We start from the raw sequence: 20,134 nt of genomic DNA, 5'->3' as shown, positions 1-20,134 counted from the left end.
CTGCCCTGAGCCCCCGCCTCTTCATACAGAAAAGCAGTATTTTAATTCCTCTAAGCGCCAGTCGTAGGATTCAAAGATACAAGTGATGTGGTCAGAACAATGGGAAAGCAGGATGTGATTTTGCAGCATTTTGAATGGACTGGAGGGAGGCAATGTGGGTGTCAAGTGGGTTTCCTGTAAATTAAGTGTGAAACTACCACATGGATAAGAGTTTTGGTAGTAGGACACAGGGAAGAAGGGATAGGATTTAGCAACTCACTGACTGAATGTGAGGAGAGAGGAGAAAGGCTAGTCAACTATACGAAGATGGCCGGCCTCAAACTGGAGAATGGGGACATTAGCCTCTGGGATGAAGAAGGGACAAAAAGGATACATAATGAGCAGACATCTCAGATTAATTAATCTGTTTACTGAAGAGCAACTGGATAAGTATTCTCCAGGAACGACAAATATGACTTACCAATGTAAGAAGAACTGATGGTTTCTTTGAAGCCAAGACACTGGTTATCTAAAAGAACAGGATTGCAGTTACAGTACATTTTTTTTCCTATCCACATCATATATCACGATTTTATTATGGACAATTTGCTTCTTGTCAATGTTATGTGTATTAACCTTAGAAACGTACTAACATTTCAAGCCTGCTAAAAGAAGTCACCTCATATGTTCTGCTTGTTAGGCAAAGGTGGCAATACAACTGGTGAAAAGTATCAATCAATAAAACCTTTTGCTGTAAAAGAGATACAATAAAAAAGGTTAAACACCAAAACACAGCCAAAGTAGCATGACTAATCTCATCACATCCAAAATTGATTCTATATCAATTAAACAAATATCATGAATCAGAAATATATTCAACAAAAATGATGAAATAGTTTCAGGCCCTACACCTCCCTGATAAATGTTGTGGATCGGTCACTTTTTATGATTTAAAAGAAGTTTTTCTTCCATCCCCCATCCATGTTGCTGTGTGAAAAACCTATGCAGGCAGGGGAAATGGACTAACTAGCTGATGGAGGAAACAGTGATACTCCCTATATACAAAGTGCTGTCAAGTGCACAAAATAAACAAACAAACTGGAAAAGAGAAAAACGTTTCTCTGATCTCTTTCAGATTCAGTAATCTTATGTCACTTGTTAAAAGAGTCGTTAAAAAAGTGTTCAGACAGAAGGGTGGTTTTTAAGTTGGTGTCCTTTTAAGACACATGCTGCAACTGCATTGCGAGATTAAATCTACTGCCATTATTTGGAGAGGAAATGTGCGAGAGCTGAGAAGTGTTTTTTTCTATGAAGACCCACATAATAGGTCTTATTACTACTACATATAAAAACAGACTATGCATTAATGTTATTACATTATCGTGTGCTGAATATTTACAGTTATTCTCACTGGGTCATCTTTTCTCGATTAAAACTTCTCTACAATATCCCAACTTCCTTCAGCATCTTTGACGCATTTATAAATTGAGGCTAGTATAGGTCTTTCATTTCCACTGGGTGTGATTAAAAGCTTACACTTCAACTTGTTCCATTTGTATGCCACAAGAAATTGAAGTAAAACACAGTATTGTTATTTCCATAGATAGAAGGCAATCACAGAATAGCTTATGTCAATTCAACAGCCACATTTCCCAAGACTAGATATCGTTGGGATTCTACTGGTTCTATAAGAACAGTCACAGTTAAATGCCCTGGGTGTGTTTCACATCGAGGCCAACATTTCTCAATAAGCTTGGTTTCCTGACTGTTTAAGAGGAAATGAGAAACACACAATATTTTTCAGCCATCTCACTAGTCTGTCTGGTCTTTTGGGAGAAGAAATAAAGTATAACAATGGCATCTCACTACAATGGAATCACCACAGATTTGAATTAGTCTAGCAGTCCCATTAAACCGCACTAGAGACATATCTCGTCACCATTCGCACTACTGTTTAAAATCGGTATGAATTCAACTTAAGTTACAAGCGATAGTTCTGAATAGATTCTGGGTTTCCCACTTTCATACTACTATTGGTATTTAAAATGCTTTGTCTTTTGGTTGTAACTATATTACAAATAAATAAATGGAGAGGAGTAGATACTTTATATTAAAGTCAATTCTTACCCTACCACCTCTTTGAGAAGAGAACATTGGTGTCACAGACAGGTATACTTTTAATATGGCTGCACAGATGTGGATGCTGAGATATGCATTTATTGATCCAATAAATGAACCACATAACTAGGACGAGGATATTTCACCAAATTAGCATCAACTTGTTACCAGTTTGCTCCAATAACACATACCACACGAAGTAAAAAACTAAATGCATAGTCACAAGTACATTACATATCAATACTGCAATGTCTTTTATAGATTTTTTTTTTTTTCTAACCTTCATGAGATACTGTGACTATTACACACTTTCCAACAGTATCCATCATTGAAGAATCTGGTACAGATGCTCAACTGATGAATTCAAGTCAAAGATGCTAAAACAATGGATAACCAAGGTGTCAGACTTGTAGGGTCAGAGGTGCTGGAACTAAGGGTGCTGGGGGTGTGGCAGCACCCACTGGCTTGAAGTGGTTTCCATCATATATACAGGGTTTACAGTTTTGTTCATTGGCTTTCAGCACCCCCACTATAAAAATTGTTCCAATGCCACTGTCCAGAGTCATTTTACAAAGGTATTTACAGGTCTAGTGGAATTTACAGAGGCACCTAATGAGAGTAAGGCACCTAGTGGGATTTCCAGAAATGCCTAAGCAAGTTAGATACTTATCTGCATCTTTTGGTGCCTAAATACCTTTGCAAATCAGGTCCCTAATGCCTTGACATTGGGGAAGCATATGTTCCTAGTAGAATGGGCAAGCACTGTATCCAAATCCTTTGAAAAATGAAAAACTGCTTGCATAATCCAGGAATATCTCAAAATATGTACATACTAACTGACTAAATAAATACATGAATAAAAGGGAGAGCTCACCTTCGAAAGCACTGGACAATTTTCACATAAGCCGCTTTTCCTTTCTAAGCATAGAAGTTAAAAAGCTAAAGCGTTCTTGAATGGTGTTTATTTAATGTATATGCAATATATTGTCACAGAGTTCCTACAGACCATTCTGACTTGGCTAACCTGTTACCTGGCAATTTTGTCAAATACAGACAGGTTCATATTGCAGAGAAATACTGCAATACTGCAAAACTTCATTGGCTTATTACTTAAGCTGGCATACTCCAGGGAGAAAAATGTCGATACATGGGCTTACAAATTAACCCAAATTAAAGAGATCCATATTCCTTCCTGGGTAAAATTTTAAGCACTGAGACACAATATAAAGATACATGATAATGGCATTTGTTGATAGACTGCACACAGAATGTCAATAAATGTGATCCTTGTAAAGAAGCATGTGTTCCTCTTTGCAATTGCTTGCCTGGGCTTCTGTACTTCTGTATTCTACACATCAAGTCTGATAACAAGAAACTATGATTCCAACCCAAATGCGTCAAGCAGCAATCTCTTCACAGGTTCCTCAACTCACAGTTAAGGAAATACACTAGCACAACCACAGTTTAGAGATAATTTCAATATGAAGATGAAATGAAACTATCTCCACAGCTGGTAAAAATAAGATTTTGGGTCTGGCAAGTCAGGTTAGCATCCTGCAGGGGACAGAAATAGCAAGATCTTCCTTTTTAAGCTGCTCTCCATAAGACTCACCACAGAGTTTGGCAAACATGCTGCCATAATCCTGCTGAGCTTTCCTACTGAAAAAAAATAAACTAGCCAGGTGCACAAAAACATAACAGCTGCTCAAAAACAACTATGCAAAGAGAACCTTAAATGTGCAATTAATACCCATATTTAAAAATACATGAATACAAGAGATAAAGTAATATTTGAATAAATAATTAAATTGAATCTAAAATATTTTAGATTCAAACAGCTAATGATAATTTAATACATTTTATGAAATAGGGGTAAAGAGAAAAGTTTATGTTTACTGGTTAAGCATTTGGAACTATTTCCCCGTTGCAAGCTTCTAAGGGCCAAGGAGGCATTGCTAGCCCATTGTCAGGCAATTTGTCTGTCTTTTCTTCACAGGTCCCCAGAATCCTTCAGAATCATGCCCAATGAACCTTTTTATTAAATACAGAGAATATTAAAAAGTGTCTCTGAATTGGTCTCAATGTACAATCCAATAAAACAACAGCATCGTATTTTATAAAGTTTTAGAAAAGTTTATAAAACAAATGTCATTATTCAGGAACTGGAAGTAGGACTAATTAATTAGGAAATGGAGACAACATATTTAGTGGAACAAGTTTTTTTTGTAGAAAACTACTGCCATACTTTCAGAACAACCATTAATTTTGTATTCATTGGGAAAATATTAGGAAAAGCAGACACTCACCTCATCTTTATAGTGTACTTCATCCACAGCATATTTCTCCCTGAAATATTCAGGATGATGAATCCTTTAGAATACAATAAAAATACAAATACTTGGTGTTAGCCATGTTATAAAATTGAATAGTTTAGGTCAGGGGTCGGCAACGTTCGGCACGCGGCTTGCCAGGATAAGCACCCTGGTGGGCCAGGCCAGTTTTATTTACCTGCTGACGCGGCAGGTTCAGCCGATCGTGGCCCCCACTGACCGCAGTTCGCCGTCCCAGGCCAATGGGGGCAGCGAGAAGCGGCGCGGGCGAGCGATGTGCTGGCCGTGGCTTCCCGCCGCCCCCATTGGCCCGGGACAGCGAACCGTGGCCAGTGGTGGCCGCGATCAGCCGAACCTGCCGCGTCAGCAGGTAAATAAAACTGGCTCGGCCCGCCAGGGTGCTTACCCTGGCGAGCCCCGTGCCGAACGTTGCCGACCCCTGGTTTAGGTTATGAAAGATGACACATCGGGTTATTAGCACAACTGTACCATCATAGATATAAACAAATCAAGAACAACAACTTTAATAAACATTGATGTTTCAGTACAATAGCTCATAAGAAAATTTACTATGGTTACATTACTTTAAGGTTTTGACCTAGTTCAGGTCTGAAACTTAGACTTCTTAGTCTCCTCCAGTCTAAAATGTCCTGTGTTCCCAGAGTAATCCTCCTTGTTAGAGTTGTGAATTGTGCCACACTCATTTGTGTCCAAATTTTCAAAAGGCATGGAAACAACTTGGTGCAAGTGAGTTTTTCCACTAACTGATGAGTCCTAGTGATGAATCAACAAGTAAGTTCTAAATCATGTCCCTTCCCACCCTTACCTGCAAAAGGAAAGACTAGTCTATTTTCATGCAGAAAGTAATCACCACAAATCATATGTAAATTTGTGGGAGGGTTTTTTGACAGTCTAATAAACGGAGGAATTACTGATAACAAAAGAAAAACTTTTAAAATCACAATACTCCTTTAAGTGACACTACCCCATGGCCTCTTCTCATTAATGTTTGTGAGGTATAGAAAAATATCTTGCCTTCTTTTGCATAAATTTTTAACATTTTATTTAAACACAACTCAAATTCTAGTCCCTTTCTATACCTAACCTTTTATAATTCTTTTACCTCTGAGGTCTTTGCATACTCTATATTCATTAGCAAGGTTTCTTTTCCCCTCATTCCTCAAATATTTAAGTCATTAAATATTCCAACAATGTTGTGAATAAATTTAACATTTATAATTTTGGCTCTATTTAACAGTTAAACCCTAACTATGAACCCAGTTAACTTATGGTAACTGTTGTTTAATGCTCCACTGCAGTGCCTCCAAATTATCATTTATGTCCTCCTGCACTGTTCAAAGCAAAGCTGAGAATTGTTCCTGATGATGTGTAAGTAATTCCTATATTATGCTCACAAATGTGCTAGTCTCTAAGGTGCCACAAGCACTCCTGTTCTTTTTGCGGATACAGACTAACACGGCTGCTACTCTGAAACCTGTCCTTTTGAAGAGTGAGCTTCTCTTTCCTCTCTCTAATCTTTCTAAAATCATCAATACTTAGGGTTACCATACGTCCGGGAAAATCCGGACATGTCCGGCTTTTTGGGACTCAAATCCCCGTCCGGGGGGAAATCTCAAAAAGCCGAACATGTCTGGGAAAATCCCGCGCCGCTGGGCCGGGGGCTGGCCCGGGGCCGGCAGTGCCGGGCGGTGCGCCGGGCCGCCGGGGGCCGGCGGTGCCGGGCGGCCGGGGGGGGCGCCGGGGCCGGCGGTGCCGGGCGACTGGGGGGTGCGCCAGGCGCCGGGCCGCCGGGGGGTGCACCGGGCCGCCAGGGGGTGCGCCGGGCCGCCGGGCGGTGCGCCGGGCCGCCGGCGGTGCCGGGCGGTGCGCCAGGCCGCCGGGGGTGGTGGGCGGGCCGGGGGCGCTCGGCCGGGGCCGGCACCCCAGGGCCCGAGCCGACCCAGGCTGGAGCTGCCGTGGGGGGGCCAGCCTGGGCCGCGCCTCCTGCCCCCACAACCCCCTTACCTGCTTCAGGCTTCCCGCAAATCAAATGTTCGCGGGAAGCAGGGGAGGGGGCGGAGACTTTGGGGAAGGGGCGGAGTTGGGGCGGGGGCGGGGCCCCGTGGAGTGTCCTCCATTTGGAGGCACAAAATATGGTAACCCTATCAATACTTAGTTCACTTTTTTCTGCTTGATTTATTGTAGCAAAATGAAGTCACTGAAATGGGTCATATTTAAAATGCCCCCACCCTCATTGGTTGGATTTAATTATTCCAGGACAAATTTTCAGGATTATGTGCCACAGCTGCACTGCCTCCTACTTCCCTGCATTTAGACTCTGCTTGGTATAAGGAGTTGGCTCCTCTCTGGAATGTTTAAGGCTCTGCCTTAGTTACTTCTCCTTTCTCTGCCTTATTTCTCCCTTCTAGCTATTCTATACTCCACACTGAAGAGTGAAGTATCCTCACCCCTCCCCAAAATCAAGGCTCCCAACGGATTATATGTGAGGAACTGTCCTGTTCTAAAGCAGAAAGACAGGCACAAGGGGCATAGAGAAGGTTCTAGGTAGACGCTCTACAGCAGTGGTGGGCAACCTGCAGCCTGCCACTTCCCACAGCTCCCATTGGCCAGGAACAGTGAACCGTGGCCATTGGGAGTTGCAGGGGGCCGTGCCTACGGACAGTGAATGTCAGCAAAAATGTGGCCCATCAGGGTAATCTGATTGCGGGCTGTGGTACAGGTTGCCCATCACTGCTCTACAATAAAGCAAAGACAGATTCTGTGCTGCACCACACAAGAGACAGCAAAAATTCTCAGGGGGAAGTGGGAGCAAAGATGGCTTTATGCCACCTAGCTGCTTAACCTCTTCATGACAGTCACCTACGCCCTGGCCAACTCCTCCAATTTCTCCCTTGCCATTCTACATACTACTCCCTTCCTCCCCAAAAGTACTTCTGCTTCACTAAACTCCACCTCCTCCCCATTCCCTCCCACTACACATCTGGAATCCCACCCAAGGCCCTCGCTGCACGAAGGAAATTCATGGCAGTGTAACTACATTGACCAAATTACCCTGGTGTAAACCCCTAATGTAGATGTGCTGCAAAGCAGGGGATCATATTAATTCAGTAACATACTGAGGCAAGCGGCACTGAGGTAATCCCCACTTGGTGCAGGAGCAGCACAGACACACTGGGGTTATGCATCAGTGTCACTACATCGATGTAAATTTCCTTAACAGAGACAGGTTTTAGATTTCATTTTTGGCTAACAAACAAAGAAGAAGTTAAAGTTTTACACTGTCAAAATCACAGGGAATGATACTTCACAGGATGCTGACCAGCAGCATGTTATTTGCAATTAGATTTATTTTCAAATAAGTTTAAAATTTTATGTGTGTTGAGAAATACTCATCTTTGTAACTCTGAGGTAGCTAGGCTAAGCTAAGTAGTTACTGTTTTCAGCTGTTTTGAAATATTGTTGTGGACTGCCGGTTTCAAACTTCGGATCAATCGCTATAGAGCATTACAAGAAAAAAAATGCAGCAAGTCATAAATTAATTAGAAGGATTACCTGAATGGAAGATATTATTCCAGTACTATTGGATCTAGTCTCCCCTAACCAATAAGTAATAAAAGAAGAAATAACCTATTATGAAAGGATATTCAGAAGACTTTAGGTAAAAATATTTCTTTTGCCCAGGATTTTTGGAATCAGCAGCTAAGCAGGGATGGTAAGAACACATACAGGACAGTGTGCCCAGCATAAGAAATTACCAGACTCCTTTCCGTGTAATTCTATAGCTCACAGTCTATACACTCTAGTAATTTGCACAATTCAGTACTATTATTCTTATTCAAAAGACATTTCAGCAATTGACCTCAGGATATTTTAAAATAAATTGTGCGTCCTTTTTGTGTGCCATCTGGATACTAGCCTTTAGGGTGCACTTGGTTCATGTTTTCAAGCTTTTTTCGACAACCATGAGGGCTAGAAACAAAAGTTACTAACCTTTCATAACTATTGTTCTTTGAGATGAGTTGCTTATGTCCATTCCACGTTAGGTGTATGTGCACCATTGATGGAGATTTTTCCCTCAGTGGTATCTGTTGGGCCAGCTCTAGTGCCCTCTCGTGCCATGAACTTAGGCACCAATAATAGGGGCACCACCAGCCACACAGCCTCTCAGTTCCTTCTTGCCAGCCAACTCCAACAGTGGGGTAAGGAGGGTTGATCGTGGAATGGACATGAGCAACACATCTCAAAAAACAGTTACAACATATTAGTAACCATTTTTTTCTTCTCTGAATGCTTGCTCATGTCCATTCCACATTAAGTGACTAACAAGCAGTACCTCAGAAGGTGGGCTTAAAGTTCATGGACATGCTGACTGCAACACTGCTCTTCCAAACCTAGTGTAGTCTCGAGCCTGTTGGATGATGGTGTAAGTAAAGGTATTCACCCATGACCAAGTTGTGGCCCTGCAGATGTCTTGGATTGGAACCTGCATGAGGAACGCTGCTGAAGATGCCTGAGCTCTTGTGGATTGAACGGTTACGATGGCCAGAGGTAGGACATTTGCCTGCTCATAACATGCCCAAATGCAGAAGGTTATCCAGGATGAGATCCTCTGGGCTAACACTGGAAGTCCTTTCATCTTTTCTGCTTCTGCTACAAAGAGTTGCATGGATTTGTGAAAGGATTTAGTCCTCGAAGATGAGAGCATACCTAACATCCAATGAATGAAGCTGCCATTCTTCTGAGTTCTTGTGATGCTTCAGGAAGAAGACTGGCTGGAAAATGGCCTGGTTGCTATGAAACTGCAAAACCACCTTTGGCAGGAAGGAGAGTTGGATTTTATCCTTGAAAAACATCAAGTATGGTGGTAAGGGCCTTGATTTCAGAGATCTTTCTGGCTGAGGTGATCTGAACCAGGAAGAATCAGAATATCAGGGTTGGAAGGGACCTCTGGAGGTCATCTAGTCCAACCCCCTGTTCACAGCAGGACCAATCCCAGACAGATTTTTGCCCCAGATCCCTAAATGGTCCCCTCAAGGATTAAACTCACAACCCTGGGTTTAGCAGGCCAATGCTCAAACCACTGAGCTATCCCTCCCAACCTTCCAAGAGAGAAGCAGTAGAGGGCACAATGCTAGTGGTTTGAAGGGAGGACAAGTGAGCCTTGAAAGAACCACGTTTAAGTGGCACACAGGATGACCCGTGGGGGCATGCACAGGGGGCACCCGCACCCCCAATAATCATCTCCACAACCATCCGCAGCTTCTGTCCCGGCCCCCGATCTGTGATTCTCTCCTCTAAGCCCATCCTCCCCCCATTTCTACCAGGGTGGGAGTTGGGCTGAGCGCAACTGAAGAGACATGCCTGGGAAAGGCACTGCAGTTAGTGCTCTCACTGAGCCCCGCTAGATGGTGCCCAGAGCAGGGAAGGTGGGCTAGCCGCAGAATTCTGTGAAAGGGGGTGTGGGAAACCTGCTGAGTCCCATCCCTTCCTTGCCCACAGCTTCCAGTAAGTGTTTGGAGCCTGGGACAATGGGGGAAGCAGCGGGGGGCTGGGGTGATGGTTGGGGAGCCTGAGGAAGCAGAGGGAATTGGTGGAACCAGAAGTGTCAGTAAGTCCCTGGCCGCTGTAAAGGCCTCTGGAGTTGATGGTACCGTCAATCTGCTGGTGCTGCAGTGGCTTCAAGGCTTCGGCAGAGCATCCCACACCAGACTCAATGCTCTGGGCTGAGTCAAGACCATGGGTAGAAGAGTGGCCCAGCACAGGTCGCACTTCACTGCCTTCACCATGTCTGTCTTTCTTCTGCACCGATGAGCGCCCTCTCTCAGCGCACTGCTTTTTGTGATTCTTCCTTGGCGCTGGAGATAGGCAATGGTGGTGGGAAGTGCACAGTGTTGGAGAAGCACTTCATACCAAGGGCAAAGTGCTCAGTGCAGAATCAGAACAGCTTGGCTCTGAGGCTGCTCCGAGAGCCGATTCCATTATGATAGCTTTCAGTCTTCTCTCTCTATTCTTTTTTGTGCAGGCTTTAAAGTCCCAACAAATCTGACAACAGTCTCTCATGTGAGTTTCTCCCAAACATTTCAGACAACTGGAACGTGGGTCACTCATGGGCACTGATTTGCCACATGCAGCGCAAGGTTTGAACTCTGGGGACCAGAGCATGCTCAGCCCCAAGGGACTGACAGGACGACAGGAGAGAGGGCGTTCTAACTATTTACACTAACACGATCTACAATATATATACACTAAACTATATTTGAAACTAAAACTATGAAACAGAATACAAAAATCACTGAAAAGAAGCCTTGCTAAAGCAAGAGGAGCTGTTCCAGCAGCCACCATGGGCGGGACGAAGGAATTGAGAGGGTGGGTAGCTGGCAGTGCCCCTTATACCAGCACATAAACATGTGGCACCAGAGGATGCTAGAGCCGGCCCGACAGACACTACTGAGGGAAAAATCTCCGGCAATGGTGCACGCAGCACACACACACCTAACGTGGAATGGACATGAGCAAGCACTCAAAGAAAAACTTATATTTTTTAATGAAAGCTCAGATTCTCATTCAATCTCTTTATTTCAGCAGCTGGGACTTTAAAACACAACAAATATCATGAGTTTCACACACACACAAAAAAATCATTGTTCTGAGCGGAGGCTTCTGTATCGGCTGTGTAAATACTGCAGGATAAGGCACAACATGTTTGTAATGCTCACAACAATATACAGCTGAGTGAGGGCCATGTTTATCGTGCTATAGCGTCCGCGCAGGTAATCCAGGCTTACGAAAAAAGGCTTGGTTTGTTCACCGTTGACTTCAGGGAGGGAGGGATGGAGGTAAGTGCATCCTGGGAGGCTAACACCATGTTCCCATAATTACCCACGCCAATGTTTTAGTCCCATAAGGCTTTGCAAGCCCAACCCAAAATTCCACTCAGCTACGTGCATTGTGAGACAGCTACCCGCAGTGCAGTGCTCGTTGCATCAATGCAAGCCCTGCTAGTGAGGATGCACTCTGCTAGCACAATGAGTATAGCATGGACACACAACATTAACTTGCTTAAATTTGAAGCTCAATGTCAACTTACTTGAAGTCGACTTAACTTTGTAGTGTAGACATGGCCTAAAGGGAAGAGAGGTGATGAGAAGGAGGGTTTTTGTGGTAAGGAAATTGGATACAAGTCATATCAAATCCTAACTTACAAGAAAGTACTTTTTTTTAAAGTCACACCCCAATTTCCATCCCAGACAGCTCACTCACAAGAACTACCATCAGAAGAGTGGGTATAGAGAGCCAGCATTAGAAACTTGCTAGAATTCTAGCAAATAGATAGTAGGCGGAATGACTAGACAAGATAAGATATCACAAACTTATCTTAGCAGCTTTATTAACTGTGCTGTGTTTTCTATCTTGAAACCCAATAAAACCTTGATTCCATTGATTAAAACTATTTTAAAGCTACACTTCAATTATTGTGCAATGTAGTCAAAACAACTTCAAATCTTAAGAGATTTAAGATTTTGATACTATCTTGCATGACCTTCTCATAAACAAACTAGGGAAATACAACCTAGATGGAGTTACTATCAGGTGGGTGCAGAACTGGTTGGAAAATGGACTACTCCTAGAGAGTAGTTATCAGTGGTTCACAGTCAAGCTGGAAGGGCAAATCAAGGGAGGTCCCTCAGAGATCGGTGCTGGGTCCGGTTCTGTTCATTATAGTCATCAATTATCTAAATAATGGCATAGAGAGTACATTTATAAAGTTTGAGGATGATAAGCTGGGAGGAACCTCCGATTTCAGCAAGTGTTTTAGAGGATAGGATTAAAATTCAAAATGATCTGGACAAACTGGAGAAATGGTCTGAAGTAAACAGGATGAAATTCAATAAGGACAAATGCAAAGTACTTCACTTAGGAAGGAACAATCAGCTGCACACATACAAAATGCAAATGACTGCCTAGGAAGGAGTACTGCAGAAAGGGATCTGGGGTTCATACTTAGGGCCCTACCAAATTCGTGGCCATGAAAAACACATCATGGACCATGAAATCTGTTCTCCCCCCGTGAAATCTGATCTTGTGTGTGCTTTTACCCTATACTATACAGATTTCATAGAGGAGACCAGCCTTTCTCAAATTGGGGGTCCTGACCCAACAGGGAGTTGCAGGGGGGTCACAAGATCATTTTAGGGGGGTTGTGGTATTGTCCCCCTTACTTCTGCACTGCTTTCAGATCTGGGCAGCTGGAGAGTGGCAGCTGTTAGCCAGGCACCCAGCTGTGAAGGCAGTCCCCGCCAGCAGCAGCGCAGATATAAGGGTAGCAATACCATCCCATGCCATCCTTGCTTCTGCACTGCTGCTGGCGGCTGTGCTGCCTTCAGAGCTGGGCTCCTGGCCAGCAGCCACTGCTCTCCAGCTGCCCAGCTCTGAAGGCAGCGCCATTGCCAGCAGCAGTGCAGAAGTATGGGTAGCAGTACCGTGACACACCCTAGAAACTCCTTTATGAGTCAAGACCCCATAAAATACAACACCGTGAAATTTCAGATTTAAATAGCGGACATCATGAAATTAAAGATTTTTTAAATTCTATGACCATGAAATTGACCAAAATTGATGGTAAATTTGGTAGGGCCCTAATCATAGTGAATCACAAGCGAATATGAGTCAAGAGTGCAACACTATTGCAGAAAAAAGCAAATATCATTCTGGGATGTATTAGCAGGAGTGTTGTAAAGTAAGACAAGAAGTAATTCTTCTGCTCTATTCCACCCTGATAAGGCCTCAGCTGGAGTACTGTATCCAGTTCAGGGAGCCACATTTTGGGAAAGATGTGAACAAATTGGAGAAATTCCAGAGGACAGCAACAAAAATGATTAAAGTTCTAGAAAACGTGACCTATGAGGAAATATTGAAAAAAAAATGGGTTTGTTTAATCTGGAGAAGAGAAGACGGGGGGAGGGGGGAAGAGAGAAAGGGGAAATGATAACAGTTTTCAAGTACATAAAAGGTTGTTACAAGGAGGAGGGAGAAAAACTGTTCTCTTTAACCTCTGAGGATAGGAGAAGCAGCAGTGGGCTTAAATTGCAGTAAGGGAGGTTTAGGTTGGACATTTGGAAAAACATCCTGTCAGGGTAGTTAAGCACTGGAATAAATTGCCTAGAGAGGTTGTGGAATCTCCATCATTGGAGATTTTTAAGACCAGGTTAGACAAACACTTGTCAGGGATGATCTAGATAACACTTAGTCCTGCCATGAATGCATGGAACTAGACTAGAAGACCTTGTGAGGTCTGTTCCAGTCCTATGATTCTATAAAGATTTGATATTACCATAAGAACTCCATTAAACTTTTCATTTTACTTTAAAGTACTTTATGGCAAGAGTATAAAAATGCAAACATGATGAAATAGTGTTTTAGTTTTCAGAACTCCAGTCAAGAGAGCTATGTATAATAAAGTGCATCCACATTACAAGTGATGAATACTAAATTAAAGTTGTGAGCAGAATTTATGAGATGACAACTATTGTTGAATGAAATGCATGTATCTAAGCCAATTTCTAATATTTTGATACCTTTGATACCGATTTTTTTTTTTTTTGCGCTTAGATCTGTAAACATTGTTCCTACCAACCTTCAATATGTAATCAGTTACTCCTACTGATGGAATACGTAACTTTTCACATGAATCTTTTTAAATTTTTAGGACATTTTTCTTTTCTGTTTTTTCAGTGGATCTATTTTAAGGTGGAACTCACTTTTTTTTAATTTATTTATTTTTGCATAAGCCCTTGTGTTGAATCTCACTTTTATCAAACAATAATAAATAATTATTCATAATGTATTATGAAAAACAATTTTCTGGTTGAAAAAATTGTTTACATCTATTAAGATTCTTTTCAGTTACCAAAAGTTGAAGAAACATAGTCTGGAGTCAACTTCAAATGCTTTCTGCCTAAACAGATGCTTAATTTAAAAAACTGGAAAGTCATAAGTTCCCTTTGTGACATTTCAAATTTTATTTTTTAAAAAGGGCAGAGATAAAAAAAAAAGTTGGAATAGTAGTTAATTTTTCAAGGTTTTTTAATGCTAATTACTGAAAAGTCATTTAAATGTCACCTTGTCAGCAAAGTACGCCCAGGCACCCTACAATAAAAGTAGCTCAGCAGCAGACTGAATTAAAGAAATCTTAAATCTGATATTACGGACAGAGGAGAGAGTTTGTAATTATTCCCATTTTCCTTTCTTAATATGTTAAGACTAACATCATCATGGATACCATTTAGCAATGCATGAACACTCACTTGTTATTGTCTCAATATTATTTTAGTAATATTATGAATCTCTTTGTAACTCAAATCAAGATACATCTGTACATGCATCTTCAATACAGACTCATGGCCTTATTTTTCCTCATTCTACATAAACAACAGCCACTGAGAGAACTGGGTACAACAGCATATCGTGGACAGAATGGCAACTGTAATATACTGTAGTAATCAAGTATAGTATCTGGCAAATGAAAAGAGTTAGTTAATGTGTTTATTCACACAGTTGGAATATTTATTCCAATGGTGGCTCTGTAGACATTAACAAAGTACTCCTGTTCTTTTTGCGGATACAGACTAACACGGCTGCTGCTCTGAAATCTGTAGACATTGTTGTCTGTAACATGCACAGCTCCACTGACATCTGTAGGAAATGCTCCAGCAAATATAGTCAATAGAGTATGGCATAAGAACCAAGGCCACCTTTGAACCTAGAGACACAGTTCACACACAGAACAAGGAGATGAATGAATACTGAAAAGCTAACTGTGCATTTATTTTATTTTGTTATTGCCTATTATTAAGAGATAGAATATATTTTCCTTAATTGGGGTTAAACATAATGTTAACCTTCTGCACTCTTATTAAAAATGTAACAGCCATCTACGGTTTGCATCACTACACAATATTGTATTAGTCTGCTGAAGCCCATGGATTCTGCAATGTCTAAGTAAAATGCCATTCAGTTACAAAGTGGTGCAACAGACTCAATGTGGACTTTCTTGCTTTTGTCAGTTTGTCCTATGCTATTTTCACATACATTTTTCATTTCACATAATGAGAATTGCAATAGGATTTCTATGGAATGATTACACTGACAGTTCACTTTCACCTTCATGGTATGCTATCTTTTGCCTTAAGCTAACCTCCAAACCCATTCAGCTGCATTCAACACCTCCTCCTAGTTATGTTCTCTTTTATTCAGCTTATTTAACTATGCAGATGGATGAGAAACATCAGAATCTTAACAAATAATTTAGTTTTTATGTTTATTTTTCCAGCATGGGAAGAATCAATCCAACATTTTTGGAAAGTATAATTTAAAGGTCAAAGAGACTTGATATGAGAAAGTAAATTTACATCTAAGTTATGTATGACTAACATGTACTATAACCAATCAGGACATTGTTTGATGGTTACACAGAACTCTGTGGTGTATTTTAAACCGTGGCTTGTTTGTACATTGCAATTACGCAGAAAGGTCTTACCTCACTGCTACATCCCAAAAGAAAGAAAGAATTATAAACACTATGTATTAAAGCAAAAGCAAAATATTAGATAATGGGTCTCCTGTGAAAGAAAGACACTAAATTAATATCATGCAGTTTAGACAACAATGAAGTATTCCAGGCTATCTGACCACCTGCATGCTATTAATGAATATATAATAGGGCCAAATAAGCCTCACCTGCAATTTCCAATAGCTGAAGTCTGCCTTCAATTAAAAATACCATTGTGATTCATTCAATTTACTTTAAAAAGATCAGTAATACCTTCTAAATGAAAGTCAGCAACCATTTTGAGATTCTATTAGTATGTCAGGGAGAAAGACAATAAGTTCTGAAAGGAGGCAAGACATGCCATACTAAAGAGTGTTTAATATGATTAAAATGTAGACCCATAAGCTTTGTCCATTTACTTACTGTGTTAGCCTTAGGCTCCAAGCCCCTTGTAATAACATCTCTTTTTAATAACATACAAGTGGTAATTATAAATAAGATTTAACATAGCTGGAGAAAAAAAAACAGAGTAGATGAATATGAAAGAGGCTACATAGTAAAACAAAGTCTAAAGGAATAGAGCTATGCAAGATGCTTCTCAGCGTAAAGAAATCCAAGAACAGTTCCTTAAAAGATCCTGCATCTATTATGTTCTCGATTACGTGAGAAGTTATTGAAGCTCTTATCCCTTTAATGAGAACAAGGGAATTCTGAAAGCTTTGAGAGAGTAGAGTTAAATCCAGCAGGCTGTACAGTCAAGAGTATTTCTTCTTTAAGAAAAAAAAAATATTTATATGCAACAGTATCACTTCCTCCATTCCAAATTTACTTTCAAGTTCAGAACAATAGATTTAACCCACTAGATTCTAGTAAAAAGAGTATATGAATATATGAGTCTACTTAAGGTATCTTTACGCAGCACAAATTCGCCCAGTCACTAGAAAGTCACTAAACAAAACAGGTCACACAGTAATCCCTCTTCCCACCTTTCAAACTTCACGCACATGCATGCAAACACACACCTTGCCAATAATTAGACAAGCTGAACAGAAAACATCAACAACCATACAGAAATGGAGTAAGAGATGAGATGCAAGAGCGACATTTTAATGCTGTCAAGAAACTCACCCCTCATTACAATAGCATCAGGTTAACAGATGGCGAAGTGTTAACAAAACAAGAGGTTGTCAAGAACTGCTAGAAGGAACACAGGAGGCTTTACAAGACACCAACAGATGTTCCTGGCTCTGTCAAAAATAAGGCACTCACCTATGCATCAAAAAAGGAATTTTACCTGTACAGAAAAGGTGAAGAAAAAAAAAAAAACTAGATATGGAATATAAAATAGCCCAAATGGGCTTGACAGTACCATGAGTTGGTACCTATTTCCTAATTTCGTCAGGTTTTGGTGCCAGGAAAAAAAAAAAAAGTCTCTTGCATACAAGTATGCAGCTTTACTCTGTTGCTTTTGATGGATTTCAAGAGTAAGATGGATTTTTGAGAAACCATTAACCAAGCAGAATTCAAAAAGGAATTGAACTGAAGGTCAAATGTTCAACCTGATGGGTTTGATTGAAAAAGGCAAAGTAATCGAATCTGCAACTTTAGCCAAGTCTTCTTGATTACTAGAGTGGTTGAGCCCACTCATATGCAAGAGGAGATGATACAAGATGCAGGACTCCCTAAACACATAGATTACTTAAAAACAATACAATTCTATAAACAATTTCTGGGCTCTGTTAGCCTGTAGTGCTCAGTGAATTAGAAATAATGCATTAAAGGACTATTTCACACCTCAGACTACAATTCTGTCTGGCCCTGACAGTGACCAAACACTATAATGTGATTGTTCAGCTGGTGCAAGTCAAATTAGCAGTCTCAATACTGTTCCTACTAGACTCTTCACATCACAAGAGTATCATCATCATAAATGGCACTCTTGGACTAAATATATATGAAGCCTGAACTACCCTCTCACTGCTAGAGTTGGTGCCTCCGCTACACGGTAGAAGCACATTGGCAGGGTATCCTTCAGAAGCTTGCACTGTTGTTGCCCAAACTGTGCCACTTTGAGAATAAAGGATTTGACTGTACTGAGATGGCAATCATGCAACTATACAAGTACTACACTGAAAATATTATATCTTAATTTCTCAGTTCCAGGATATTTATGAAAGCCAGGATCTCAGGACTGCATGTAGAGAACTGTAGAAGACAGAACATTAAAAATTATAATAGTTGAACAACAAGATTGGCAATTTTGAGAAAAAGTGCCATCTTAACAGTGCTACAAGCATGTTATTAAGAGACTGTTGACTTGCTTGAGCCCTGTATTTGATGGACTTTAAAAAGTAGCTATACATTGAAGACATTTTCTGGATTTTATTTAGAAAAAAATTCCACCACAAAACCAAAACCACGGTTATGGTGTGTCCTCTCCAGAATGCATTGCAGCAGTTTCAAGTACTGTCAGAACACACATCTGTCATCTTCAGTTGTGATAGTATACAAAGAAATAGCATTCTGTACTTTTGCAGTGATTTTCAGAGGTTTCCAAAGAGCTTTAAAAGGAGTGGGTCTCATTTCCCCATCATACAATAAGAGAACTAAGGCACAGAGAAGTTAAAATAACTTGCCCAAGGCCACACAGTGAGTCAGTGAGCAGAGAACAAAAACAGAATTTAGACCAACCCAATACCTTATCTACTGGCCCACGCGCTCTCTCTGACAAACAGATGAGGTTTGAGAATTTCTGATGTATAAGCAACAGGGTCGGGGGGGGGGGGGGGGGGAGGGGAGTTCAGAACAGAGCTCAGATGTGCAAAACTCTAAAATTACAAGAGCAAAAGTGGGGACACCATGGAATGTAATGTCCTAAAAGAATTCTACTGCACTATTACACACATTGGATCTCATCTACTTTTCCATTCTAGGTTTGCCTCTGTTTGTTCTACACCCCCACAACCAACCAACCAGGCAGATTTTCCCCTGTTCATTCACATTGCAATGTCTTCTCTCACCTTGCAATGTTCACTTTGTAAAAGTTACAGTTGTCACAGCTTGGGGGAACTGTACCTGCATTTCCCTTCAGTGGCCTAGCAAAGGCTTCAGCTCCCCAGCTATTACCTCCCTTGGGTGGACACATGAGTCATTTGATTCTTACCAGGGTATGTCCAGGATGCACAGTTCCCTGCCTTCACTGTGTATTTCCCAGCAAAAACAATCTGCTGAAATAGGCCTGCTTGCTTTCTCTTCAGAAACTGATAATGGAGTGATTGCTACAGGTAAGTTACTACACAGACTTTCTACTCAAGCCTACTTTATTCTTAATGTAAAAATCACTGTTAAGAAACCAACACTAAAATATTAATAAGCTTACCAGATATCACCCCACCCTAGGGGTTTCTTTGTGGATTACATTTCATCACAGCTTCCCCTCATAACAAGCACACAGTCTTATGAGGCCTCAATAGGCCAACTCCATGGACCAAGGGTGCTGTCTGTCTGTTTGCTGGATCAGGAAGAAGGCCCTGAGTCAGTTTAAAACCCAGGCTTCTATCCAAAAGGCTTTTTTGGTCTTTTGGTCTCTGGAGGTGGTGCAGAATCTTTCTGGAGCACTCATGTAAAATCCCCTATGGGCATTTCTTTGACTGCAACTGACCTTCCAGATAACAGCTTTTGAATCTTTGAACAAAAAACAGATGGCATGCCTGCTCAAAAGAAAACTAGGACTTGGTGATACTGCTGAGATGTGATTAGGAGCTTATTGCATTGTACTATATATTCCTTGTAGTATTTATAAAGTTAATATATAAAATAAATACTTGGTGGGTTTAAGAACATTCTCTTGGCACCAGAGGCCTGTATAATATATACTTATGCAAGAATTTCAACTTTCTGTTGTGGTGGATTAAATCATAGCAAGGTTATTAAAAAAAAAATTCCAGTGCAAACACCATTAAGTAGATTTAGTTACTTTAGTGTTAAATTCATTCTCCTCCACATCTGAATCTGAAGAAAAGAGCTTTAACATTTACTAAAATTGCATATTCGGGTATTTCTACATGCTCTTAGAACCTGTAAATTCAGCATATATCTGGCAAGTCTTGCTCATGCAAGTAGTCTCACCAAAGTTAGT

At 41.0% G+C, this 20,134-nt stretch overlaps 1 protein-coding gene across 1 annotated transcript in view; it reads right to left on the bottom strand.

Annotated features, from left to right (window-relative positions):
* Positions 1-20,134, bottom strand: part of PEPD (peptidase D) — a 212,202-nt gene that overhangs the window by 171,628 nt on the left and 20,440 nt on the right. Inside the window, exons 4-5 of the mRNA XM_054048939.1 lie at positions 4,404-4,467; positions 461-508 (exon numbers count right to left, since the gene is read on the bottom strand). Of these exons, the coding sequence (XP_053904914.1) occupies positions 461-508; positions 4,404-4,467 (112 nt within the window). The remainder of the gene's footprint in view (positions 1-460; positions 509-4,403; positions 4,468-20,134) is intronic.

Source organism: Malaclemys terrapin, chromosome 14 (genome assembly GCF_027887155.1).
Source record: "Malaclemys terrapin pileata isolate rMalTer1 chromosome 14, rMalTer1.hap1, whole genome shotgun sequence".
NCBI classification, from domain to species: domain Eukaryota; kingdom Metazoa; phylum Chordata; order Testudines; family Emydidae; genus Malaclemys; species Malaclemys terrapin.
Note: the sequence above shows the minus strand (reverse complement) of the source record. Positions and strands in the feature narration are given on the sequence as shown.